Source organism: Dendroctonus ponderosae, unplaced genomic scaffold, assembly GCF_020466585.1.
Source record: "Dendroctonus ponderosae isolate FM_Combo_2020 unplaced genomic scaffold, Dpon_F_20191213v2 Dpon_F_20191213_8, whole genome shotgun sequence".
Taxonomy (NCBI): Eukaryota; Metazoa; Arthropoda; class Insecta; order Coleoptera; family Curculionidae; genus Dendroctonus; species Dendroctonus ponderosae.
Window position 1 is genome coordinate 12,542,034 of NW_026019016.1, and position 11,851 is coordinate 12,553,884.

The 11,851-nt window shown below is 38.8% G+C and overlaps 2 protein-coding genes across 7 annotated transcripts in view; one reads left to right on the forward strand and one right to left on the reverse strand.

Annotated features, from left to right (window-relative positions):
• Nucleotides 1–11,851, reverse strand: part of LOC109541967 (dynein regulatory complex protein 8) — a 16,464-nt gene that overhangs the window by 3,138 nt on the left and 1,475 nt on the right. Inside the window, exons 2-6 of one of the 6 annotated variants that reach the window (XM_048669444.1) lie at nt 11,549–11,786; nt 11,271–11,499; nt 11,082–11,208; nt 10,611–10,789; nt 7,146–7,275 (exon numbers count right to left, since the gene is read on the reverse strand). In XM_048669444.1, the coding sequence (XP_048525401.1) occupies nt 11,083–11,208; nt 11,271–11,499; nt 11,549–11,786 (593 nt within the window). In that variant the 3' untranslated portion in view covers nt 7,146–7,275; nt 10,611–10,789; nt 11,082. Of the gene's footprint in view, nt 1–4,727; nt 5,227–6,893; nt 7,054–7,111; nt 7,276–8,455; nt 8,600–10,610; nt 10,790–11,081; nt 11,209–11,270; nt 11,500–11,548; nt 11,787–11,851 lie in introns of those variants that run through there. The other 5 variants (XM_048669445.1, XM_048669446.1, XM_048669443.1 and 2 more) reach the window with 5 other exon arrangements.
• On the forward strand, nt 9,341–11,020 carry LOC109541968 (delta(3,5)-Delta(2,4)-dienoyl-CoA isomerase, mitochondrial). Its single transcript, XM_019910982.2, has 7 exons — nt 9,341–9,622; nt 9,768–9,909; nt 9,962–10,050; nt 10,112–10,359; nt 10,411–10,574; nt 10,630–10,756; nt 10,835–11,020. The coding sequence occupies exons 1-7, from the start codon at nt 9,556–9,558 to the stop codon at nt 10,931–10,933; spliced, it is 936 nt and encodes a 311-aa protein (XP_019766541.2). The 5' UTR covers nt 9,341–9,555; the 3' UTR covers nt 10,934–11,020.

The window sequence follows — 11,851 nt, forward strand, 5'->3', positions numbered from 1 at the left end:
CTATCTTCAAGCACAAACACTTTGTTAGCTGAATAATTTCGACTCCCTCTTGAGACTCTTATAAATATTGTTATTTTTTCTTGAATTATTCATGTCAAGTGCTTTAATTAATCGTATCAGTCCATTCTTCATCCAAGATCAGAATCACACCACATTTCATCATGAGACAACTTTAATGAATAATTTAAAATTGCATCCTAATTCCGTCCCCCAACACGTGTAATACTGCGCCAGTTGGATACAATGCATCACTCACGTATGCTGATTTACTTGTATTGAACCCGTATTTATGTAAAGATAATAACAAATGGAGAATAAGTAACAAAAATGAAAAAAATCAACAGATCTAATGAGTGATTTATATGTATGCATAGACCAGTCACATGCATAATCAAACTTGATCTATGCATTATTTAAAAATATAATTGTTATTGTTAAGACCAATTATAGGTGTGGCCCTAGAGGATATACAGGGTGGCTCCGAAATAAACTCAACATTAGTTCAATTAATCGAATTAAGAAAGAATAAGGAAATCGATGTCCAATAAAATCAGCCAATATTATCGTCCAAGGCAAACCAGGTGACAAATTCGGTCCCCTTTTGAAATATTGTCTACCGACCACATTAACAATTCAAGAAGTTAATAATTTATTTAGCAAAAAGAGAGTAATATTTCTTGCACGGTTCTTTTTCAACCCAGGGTCGTCTAATCTGATAGTTGTTGCTAGGCTGTTGCCGTTTATGTGCGTACGAGACAACAAACAGCAATTAATTAATCTTTAACTCTTTAATGTGAATAATATTAATGTCTAATCTAATCCTTCGGTACAGGTTGTTTGCTACAACACAGTTTACTCAAACAGCGGCAATTGTTGCCATAACAGAGATCTTTACGCACTTGAGCGTTGAAAATTTAAAACTCCTCAGCAAGGCGATTTAATGTATTTTAAATAGAAACCTGACCGCATTATTAATTGTGAACAAACTAAAACAGGCAATTAATGAAAAAGTAAACAATTCTTATCAATAATATGTATTTAGTTTCAGGTCGTCAACCTAAAATTAGGCCTGGCTAATGACTATTCGAACGATAAAGCCCGTCAAAGAACAACTGCAAATGAAATCTGCACTTTACTTAAGGATTTTAATGGAAAACTGATCTACTAAAACGCCATAAAAACGATAAACGCTTAAAGAAATCAGCAGCACTAACAAGAACTGCATATTAAAATATAAAAATAAGCTCTATCAGCAGTCATGAAAGGTCGCCTTCAATTATGTTATTAATTCTGAACATTTCATGTTTACTGCACCACATTGAAGCTGGATAATAAATTAAAAGTGTTTATGTCCTTTACAATTGCATGATTTATGTACTTTTCCATGGTTGTTTGCAAAAGTTTAGCTGATAAACGATTTAAAGTATTTTTGATCGACCAAGAATCGATTGATTTAAATCGCGAAAGCAAAGTGTAGCAATAAAGCTTTTCGGACAATCACAAGACGAAACTGGTGCGCTCTTCGAAGGTGTGTTTGTGTCTTGCGACAACAACTTTTTGCAGCAAAGTCAATTTCGGTGTTTAGTCATCGGAAAATAATTTTTTTAATTGCATTTTTAGAGAATTCCCTTGACCCACTTTTGGACGTTTACAAATATGAGTTTTTTCATACACAAACCCATTTCTGGGTTCCACCCAGGAAGCAACTGTCCGCTCAATAAAATAAACATTTTTTTTGGCAACTGAACGTTGTCTTGATAAATTTTGCTCGTACTACTCTTTGCTCGTAGTAACCTTGAAGGAATGTTAACATGGGACAAACAGTGGCGAATGCTTCAGCCATTGCGTATTGGTATGAAAATTAAAGCTTTACGTAAGAAAAACGTGAATTTTTTTAATCCCGAATAAGACCTGAAATTTGCGTTGTAACATTGGTGAATGGAGGCTTGAAGACAGGCAAAAATGTAAATTGCCGCCAATAACTCGTCCGGAACGTTGTATATTAAACTTGTTTACTTCTAAGCATCTTTGATCGATACGAGATTATGTAGGTACATTAATCAGATGTACCATATAAAGCCTGTGTCCCATGCATCCGTTTGTACGATGATACGAAAGTGTTTCTATTGGTTGGAGATCTGTCAATTCGTCTGTCGTCGTATGACGTGGACGAATTGACAGATCTCCAACCAATAGAAACACTTTCGTACCATCGTATCATCGTACAAACGGATGCATGGGACACGGGCTTACACTTATGTATTTGAATTTTTATTTATGCTTGCAATCAACTCAGGCTAAGTGAATGGACAAATAGTTACATTTCGGTTCTTCACATGAGAATATTAGATATATTTACAATTGAACACCACGCTTGCTAATAAACCCGCCAAGGTCTAAAAATTAATTCAAAATATCGGTTTAATCTACGTTTCAGTATAAATATGTACAAGGAAAATACAATCAATCTAGTATTGAACATGTCCCAAAGCATGTAGGTCGCAAGGTTCATGTCCAAAATATTCCAAAAAATCTTACGTAATTCAGCGGAATATTAAATCAACAGGCAGTGAAGAATATGCATACGATTAATGAAAAATAACTATTTAGTTAATGCGTTTTTTTAATGCTTGTTGATTAACCACTTAACGCATGGCACGCAAATGACAAAAAAAATAAATTCCTGGCAACATACAGCTACTGAATTTACAGCCGCAAGTTAAATAGAGCGTGCTGTCCGGTCCGTGCAAGGTAAACCTACTCTTAGACATTCTATATTGTGTTAAGTAACCGAAATTATTCAGAAATTGTAATCGCTGAAATCTCAAATATGTTTTATCTGATATCCATGTCTATAGATAAGTGCGGGGACTTTCTATGTAACTTCAATCGCATATAGCACAGACAATAAACCGAGCACTTGTATCTGTGTCTTTTCCTTCAATTGCAAATAATCGCCCGGATTATTTAATATATTCAGTGGGTGTGTACGAACGATACCCATGTATAGAGAGATAATAACGCCCAACTATCAATTAAAAAATCGCTTTTATGGCCGAGACTGTGTGTTTTGTTAAGGAAAGTTTGCATTATTTACTGTTTCCTTGCCACCATTTCGAAACTGAGATTGAACAATCCGATGTAGATTATAAAAGATGAATATATTGATTTTAATTATAATAACGAAATTTTTGTTAATGTATATCGAAATTTCGCTTAACCAGGGACACCCCTAACACTTCACCATTTGCACTAAATATCTTCATTCGCAGCGCATTAATGAAAATAACATAATTGAATAGCTTTTTAATCGCGATTTGAACCTTGAAAGCAGCAGGAAGCTTCATTAGCCAATTGAAGTAATTTAGTCTACTTGGTATTTCTGCTTTCGATTTTTCGGGCATAAATTCAAAGTTTTCAATAATTTTACGAATTTGGTCTGATATAAACCTTGAATTACCACTAGAAAACATCAATTTCACCGAATATTTGCAAAAAATACAAACTATCGTTCCTCAAGTTTTCCAGACAGAATCAGAAGTTGACCAAAAAACATACAATTCAGGCTTTCTAGAAAATATCAGATTTTGCCCACCAGGAAAGAAAACAACTAAAAAAAATTATTTTTTCCATTACATCAAACAAGTCCTGAACTTTCGGTTAATTATAATTAAAATATTGGATTAAGTTTGCGAAAGTTAAACCATTTCAAGATTAAAATTGTGATTGTTTAGAATATTCATCGATTCTTGTGACTTTGTTCTACACCTTTGTGCTCTTCACCTGTTAACGATAAGCACAACTAAAGATTAATTTATTTCAAAACCAATTTTTTGTTAATTCTAATAGTAAATTTCCATTTTAATTAAAAATCTTCAGTTTCTACAGAAAATTCAAAACTATTTCCTTTCTGCAATCTACTCCGACACTTTTGTAGCGTTTGATGGCGATTTTTGAGCCAATTTAGCATGGTCTGCATCGGAAATAAGGACTATAAAGCCTCAATTTCTTTACAGATCTACGCCTTCCTAATGCGAAAACATTATGCGAGTGTGGTCTGATTTATCTCTGAATTTAACACCACATCGATATAATAACTTTCTACATAAAATCAGCTAGACACACTTATTCATGGATTGTGTAAGAGACTGGAATTTCAGTTTCCCCATTGACCTGCACATATTAAAGGCAACATTTCAAACATAATTCGCCTTAATTTTGAGAGCATTTTCGTCGAAAAATTTCCAATATACTACTCTTTGTATCGCGAGCCAATAGTCGATCATGCAAAGGTTAAAGAATTTGCCAAAATTAACCGCAAGTTAAATTATTTGATCCCACTTTGCAAGCAGCCGATAAGAATCAAACTAGCATTGGCAGTTCGACTTGGAAATTTAAACCTAGATTTATGCCATTTTTTATTCGGGACGCCGGACGATGATAAAAAGTTGATCTTGACATTCTGCTTTTTAATACGCAATTTCCTTATGTTCTTTTGCATTTATGAATCGCTCCCCAAAGCCTTCGAGCTGATTAAAAGAGCGCTGATCTGCATAAAGCTTTGTTATTAATTAAAGCCAATCAAGATAATTGAGTTTCGGCTGATTGCCACATCTTGGCTTGTATCCTAATTAAGCGATGAACAAGAACGTTTTGATGTGGCATTGTGGGCAACCAATTGTGATATCCACCACATCCTCAGGAAACGCATTATTGACGATACCTACCATAGCAAAGGGCCATAATTGCTTGAAGCGCCAGTAGAGATCGTCAATTAGAACACAGCAAAGCTTGGGCAGTAGAGTAGTCTTTTGGTCTTAAAATCCTAGATCTTGTGGCAGTGACGTCTTAAAAGGGGGGTTTTGGTGGTGGCTGCGGTCGACTTTCAACGTCTTTTAACCAGTTTTTGGGAATTGAACACAATCTCTCTATTCCACGTGTAATGGTAGCAAAATTTCATACTATTTCCGTTGATAGCGAAAGACATTGGCACCGGATGACATTGGGGCTTTGGAAAACACACTGTCACAAATTCGGTCGCACTTTTACCAAGAAACAGCCGCTCGGAAAATCCGCTACTACTTTCCTTTACTATTGCAGCGTAAGTGCGCGCAAAAACTAACTTAATATTGGAGAACGACTGCAACTAATCACAATCGCTGTACAAATGAATGTCGATTTAACTCGAAGTAGTCCGTCTTACTAACAACTTGGCTGGTGTCCCCCAAATCGATGTTGCCCCCCCTCGTTTTACGAGAAACTGACCGCAAGATCATGTGACCAATGCCGAAGATAAGGAAATGTGTTCGATTTGATTGTTTGAACACGGAGGCGATTTATTTGCGATTGGTTCTAGTGGAAGATTCAAATGTTCAAGCGGCGCCTAATCTGTCGAACGCACTCCCAGCTTCTCTTTGTTTTGGGATCTTAAGATTGTTTTCCTGCAAAACGCGGGGTTTTACCATTTGCCACATGCATTGACGCACAAACACCAGAAAAATAATTCTTCAAACAATTAAAAGGGCATTTAGTCCGACTCAATTGAAATTATGCAGACAACACGTGATTTGCTCCCTTTTTTCCGATCATTTCTGCATCCTTATTCAAGACAGCAGGCAGTTAGGAACAATTATCTACACACTAAGTGACCTATTCGAAATCCTATCTAAGCTAACACAACAAGCCGAACAATGATAAATGCCACATTAAAAAAGTAGGTTACTAGCGATAAATTAACACAGTATAGTAACAAAGTGATATTGAAACAAGCAAAGCTCTAGTTTGGAAGCAACAATTAAAAATCTCCAACTAGACGGACCTGGAGCTCAAGAACTACATGAAACAAACACGTAGCTGATACCGGCAAATCAGTATTTATGTAAACTGTCCTTATTTTGGCTCGAGTTTGACCAAACAAACGCTCTTAACATCCCATGTCACAACCATGACCCTCTTATGGCCAAGGGAGTCATCAAAATTAAGGTTCTTGGATAACAAAAATTCCGCTTATGTTATCTGGCATTGAAAACGAAAGTGTTTTTATCCAATATGTTGAGATACAAACGTAGGTACATTTTTACAAACGACACTTTTTGGATGGATGGATTTTCCAACTCATAAGGTTATTCCAGACAGCCAAAGTTTGCATTGCAGATTCCAGGAACATCGATGTTTAATTATTACGATTCCGTATCGAGAGATAAAGATGGGTTTTTTAATGCTGCTCAATCTGCAAAAGCACGATAAGCCAGGCAACGCGCGTGTTGCATCTTAAAACAGCTAATATCAATGTTTGTTCCTTTCTGCAGCTTGTTGAATCAATTGCAGAAAATTAAAATTGTGTACAAGTGAGTTATTTATCCTAACATGGTAGTCATAAACCCCCAGACCGGAAAATCCAAGAATTGTTGTTGTTTACTTTATAATATTATTTAGTCTAACATTGCAGAGTACAATGAAGCACGGGGATAAATCTGCACAAGAGAATTGTACTGTATAAAAGTGTTTAGTATTCGCCTTTAAACAGTTCATCCGCCTGCATTGTGCCGAAAAAGCGCTCAATCATTATGCAACAACACATGCCTTAAAGCAAATCGGGTTTATGAACAGCAGGCAATTTTTAAGTGCCAACTATGCGATTAGTACAGTAAGCGCTTTCAGCAGCAGGACAAAAAAACGTTTGTTTGATGACAATCGTGCCTTTCTATTAGAAAATGCCCATTCGTCTAGTAGACAGTTTTTCGGGCTCAACGCGTGCAAGGACTGCATTTAGTTCATCTAACTGAAGGTTTTTCATTACATGCATTTAATTTGAAGACGCAAATGCAACAAAAAGCGTGTGTGCGCGCATTCGCCATACTGTCCACATTGAACGGTTCATGGTGGACACCAACCTGATTTAATGAGCTCATCCAAATCAACAAGATTTTCCAAGTTTTCCAAGATCTGAGATGCCACCTCAGCCTTGGATTCGCAATCCTCGAAGACGTCATGCTCGAATTTTATATCATCGAGAGCTGTTTGAAAGAACGAGTCATCGAGCAGTGAAACCTCCTGAAATCGAAAAAAACGATTAAAAAAACTGCGAATGTCGGCGACAAACACGTCGTACCTCAGAGCTGAGGGGTGACACAGGCTCTTCTTTCCAAGACACCATGGAAGACATGCTGCTGATGTTCCAAGATGGTTGGATAGGATTCCAATAAGGAAAGATCGTTTAATAAAGCGGTTTCTGCCGAAAGGGCGACAGCGAGCGTAAGGGGCGCCATTGTGGCTCTGAAAACAAAAAATTACTTTAGAACACAATTTTCTGGTTCACCTGGTAAAGTGGTGTTTTACAGTCATATTCGTTTGCTTATCGCATTCTTTACGTAAGCTTGGCGATTAGTTATGCAGGCCAGTTCCACTGCCCTTGGCGCGAATGCAAAACCAAACAGTATCCAAGTAGATACATTTCACGTTTCTGATATATGTCAGCGGCTTATTCATTTTTATTAGGTGCAATACTTTTGCTAGGTAGAAACCCATTTTTTCTGGCGTTTCAGCTTTAACAAAGGACAAAAAAATTGCGCCTTATTAATATTCATTTGATTAGAAGGATATGCATAGCGGCGTTGAATTTAATCATGGGTTAAATGTCAGCAACGAAAGAGACCAAGATTGGTATGAATTGCTGCCTTAAGAGCTGCGTTAACTAGAAAGGTCACATGTCAACGTTTTGCCGAGAAAATCGAGATATTTTGTGGACTTTACTTCCGGTTAAAGGTTGCCTAATCGCGTCTTGGTTGAACAAAATTGAGTAAATCGCAGCCGAGGAAGTTTTCGATATGGATTCGTTTGGGCCCCACATATGACAAAACAGTTCAGATTTGCGCCCTTTAAGCTCTAAATGAATTCGCAAAGGGCATAATTGCGATAAAGACGATTGAAATCAATGCGATTTAGGCCGGAATTTGTAAACATATGTTCCAGTATCAGGCGAGTCGGACAGGTTGTTTACATGACACGCCAGTTTTATAAATAAACCAGGAAGTGATATTCATGTTCTTAAGTGCCCCATACGGTAAACATTAGGAATATTTCACTTGAGTGGGAGATTTTTACACTGAAAACTTCCCAGCTGGACGAGGTTTCCTTTGCAATAAGGCACAAGGAAAACTTGTTGCGCTTTCACATTTGCAGTGCAAACTAGGAATGCGAGCATTAAGGGGGGACAGACGAGGTTATTGGGTGAACGTCCGCTATGGGTTCAAAGCGAACGAAATCGGGGGGCCTTGGCAGGTGCTCCGCAGGGCTGCTAAATATTTCCGAAAAAAGGGGCGTTTCTGCTGTTGCCGGCCCCTTTTCCTGCTAAGCCGGAGTGAAATCTGCTATTCCAGGAATGCTGCTGACGCAATGAGTTCTGGCACGATCCTGTAATCCCTTTTAGGGCAATTATTGCCTTCGGTTCACTTACTGCATGATCTGTGAGGTTGTTGGCACACTTGCGTGTGCGGGACTTTCGCAACTAATAACCCATCGCGTCTGGGAATGCACTTGGAAAAAATAATTTACACACTTCAACCACCCATGAAAGAAAGAGAATGACAGGAAAATGGCGTCGCATCGCCTGCGATGTTTTTTCCAGTCCGCATGTGCCACCAGTGGCGTACTAGCGCGATGGCATTTTCAGAAAAAAATGTTACCTATCCAGCAGGGTGATTCATAATTGGCTTATTTTCTCTGCGGGGTTTGTTTGGAGCTGTTCACGGAGCACACAAAAAATAGTAAATAAACTAATTCTCATCAAAAACGCAGATATTTGCATAAAACTAGATCAAATATTATGCAACAGTGTTTTAATTACTAATTAACGAATTAACTCAACATTAATGCAAAGTAAAACAAATAAAAAAGTGGAAGGATATGGGCAAAAGTATTAACAAATAGGTGAAATATGGGGCAACACCGCCTTTTGGGCAGTTGCCGAAGGATGCAAATAATTCGCATTCTGACTGACTTTCGACCCTCTAGATCGCCTCAATCAATGGGCGACGTCAGTGAAACTCAAATTTAACTCAAAACTCAATTATTTTGTTGATATCTAAAACAGGATTTAACAGCAAATTACACCGGACAATCTCGTTTTCGCGCATAAATAAATTTTTTGAGAAAGCGATTTTTAGATCATTTGATATTAAAATTAATTAACATTTTTTACCGACATTTCCATAAAGAAATTTAAACCATCCCGAAGCCGAAATTAATGTACACCAATTTTAATGCACTCAACCGCCATTAAAATGCATGGCACGCCTATGGAATTCTACACAACCCTTTATCTTCCACGTTGTTCTGGTTGGCTACCGTGAACTCACTAGCCAGTTGACAGTTTTTTGTGTGATTGTTGACAGTGCTTTGTCTGCTAATATTTTAGGTTATATTCCTGTCAGAACGAATTAAAAATAAACATTAGATTTAAAATGGTACAAAGTTCAAGTGGTAAACAAAATTGGGTTTTATAAATCGGCAATTTGTCCCATACATTTTGTTCACTGTTCTGGTGATTTTTAAGTGATGTCACTAATTTCACGGCTTCTTGTTAAGAGCAAACCTCTCAAGCCAGTGATTTTTTCAAATAACTGTAAGTAATCCAAGGGGGTTTCATTGCGTACGTTGCAGCCTGTTTAGCATTGGCAACCATCAGAAAGTCTCTGAACGTAGTGTTACTCTCCCGAAAATTCTCTTAGTTGTTCGTCATCAATCCTTTAAACCCTGTTTTCCTGCAGATACTCTTCAGACACACATCGCGAACATGTCGAGTACGCCAAACTACGAATTCTTGTCTGTTTCCACTCCTAAGGAGCACGTTTTCCATGTTGAGCTGAACAGGCCCGATAAGCTCAACGCCATTAACTATTCACTGTTTAGGTGAGTTTCAGTTGAACACCCTCGTTTTCATCTAATTTTAGTGACATTTTAGTGAGCTGAAAAGCTGCTTTGAATTGATGAGCGAAAGTGAAGATTGCAGGATCGTGGTTCTAAGCGGCGCCGGCAGGTTCTTCACTGCAGGTTTGGGCTGCCTCCATGTCCATTCGCCTGCATGCTGCTTAATCCACATTTTCCTCTGCAGGAATTGATCTTCAAGATGTAACGCAGAACATGGTGCCTAAAGTGGCTCAGGTCGAAGACGTGGCGCGCAAAGCGAAAATATTCCGGCCCTTCATCCGTCTTTACCAAGACAGCATGTCTTCGTTGGAACAATGCAGGAAACCTGTTATTGCTGCGGTGCACAGCGGCTGCATTGGGGCAGGAGTAGATTTAATCACTGCAGCCGATATGCGATTCTGTTCGAAAGACGCGTATTTCCAAGTCAAAGAGGTCGGCATTCATTAGCGCCACTTAGTTAATAATAATCGTTCCTCATTCCAGGTGGATATTGGAATGGCTGCCGATGTGGGCACTCTGCAGCGTCTTCCCAAAGTCATCGGATCTGATAGTCTGGCCAGAGAACTCTGTTACACTTGCAGGAAATTTCCTGCCGCAGAAGCGTTGGATCGCGGTTTAGTTTCCAAGGTTTACGACACCAAGGATGAGTAATTGGGTGCCGTAAAAATGGGGATTTTTTGTACCTTTGTTGCATGTTCCCAGATTGATCCAAGGCGTGATCGGCCTGGCCGAAGAAATATCCAAAAAGAGTCCAGTTGCAGTGCAAACCACCAAAGCTAGTCTTGTATATTCAAGGGACCACACAGTGCAGGAGGGACTGGACCATATTGTAAGTGCTAACTTTTTATTGGGGCTCATCGATCTAAAACACACGTAAATACGTTTTACTCCCAAAATGCTGTTTCAGGGTCTTTTGAATCAGATGATGTTGCAAAGTGAGGACTTGGTTAATGCCACAATGGGGCAGCTGACTAAGGACCCAAACGTTGTCTTTTCAAAGCTATAAGACTGATCAAATAATTAAGGGAAATGGGGATTTCCTTCAAACGCTCTGTATATTTTTGGAGAACTATTTTAACCACTGTTAAAGATTGCTGGTTTGATTTAATTTTTCCCTGAACTCGGAATGGGTTGTGAATGAAAACGGTATTTACGTTACAAGACATCTTCAGCTAGTCTGAGGTATTCGGACATTCTCCTAGGAGGAGGTGGCGGCGGAGGTTTTTCTGCCTCCACTCGATCAGCTAAATTGTAAATGTATGCCTCTCCAGCTGGTTCGTGCTTAAGTTAAAGGGAGGTGCTGGTTAGGAACGAGCGGGACGCGGAAGGAGCCAAACACTCACCATGAGCTGATTTATGTAGTACTCATAGGGAATAGTCTGAGTCTGGGGGTCGATGGCAATTTCCAGCATTTCATCCAGCTCGTCCTGGTTAAACGGTTCCCCATCTTGGGTCATCAGCGTTGAAATGTATTCTTTATTCAAAAAGCCGTGCTGTTCCGGATCTAAGGTGCGAAACGCCTCTAAAAGAGTCTCAGGACTAGCTGGCTCATATCTGAAAAAACGTGATACACTACAATAAATTTGTTAGTCCTTTGCAGCCCGGAAGCGCGTAAACTTGCCGATGTTCAGTGATCAGTTGCGATACATAAGGTAGGAACTTCGATAGGTGGACGCTTCCTGGTGTTTCCGGGTCCTCTACGCCCACTGTTATTTCCTGAACTTCCGCCTCAGTAGGACAACAGCCGAGTCCACGGATTATAGTTCCGATTTCCCGGACGTCCACGGTTTTGTTGCCTGCGTGGTCAAACACTTCGAAAGCATCAGCTATGCGACGCTCCAAATCATTGTTTATCGGCACTGGAAGTAAACGAAACTTGTTAATAAAATTGGACTTTTTCTTGCAAAGAAAGCTCCATGTTTAT

Excerpts from the sequence above, each read along its gene's own strand:
- LOC109541968 (XM_019910982.2), top strand. The coding sequence starts at position 9,556 with ATGTCACTAATTTCACGGCTTCTTGTTAAGAGCAAACCTCTCAAGCCA. Across the intron at positions 10,051-10,111 it reads CGGCAGGTTCTTCACTGCAG|GAATTGATCTTCAAGATGTA; the intron begins GTTTGGGCTGCC and ends TTTCCTCTGCAG. Across the intron at positions 10,757-10,834 it reads AGGAGGGACTGGACCATATT|GGTCTTTTGAATCAGATGAT; the intron begins GTAAGTGCTAAC and ends ATGCTGTTTCAG.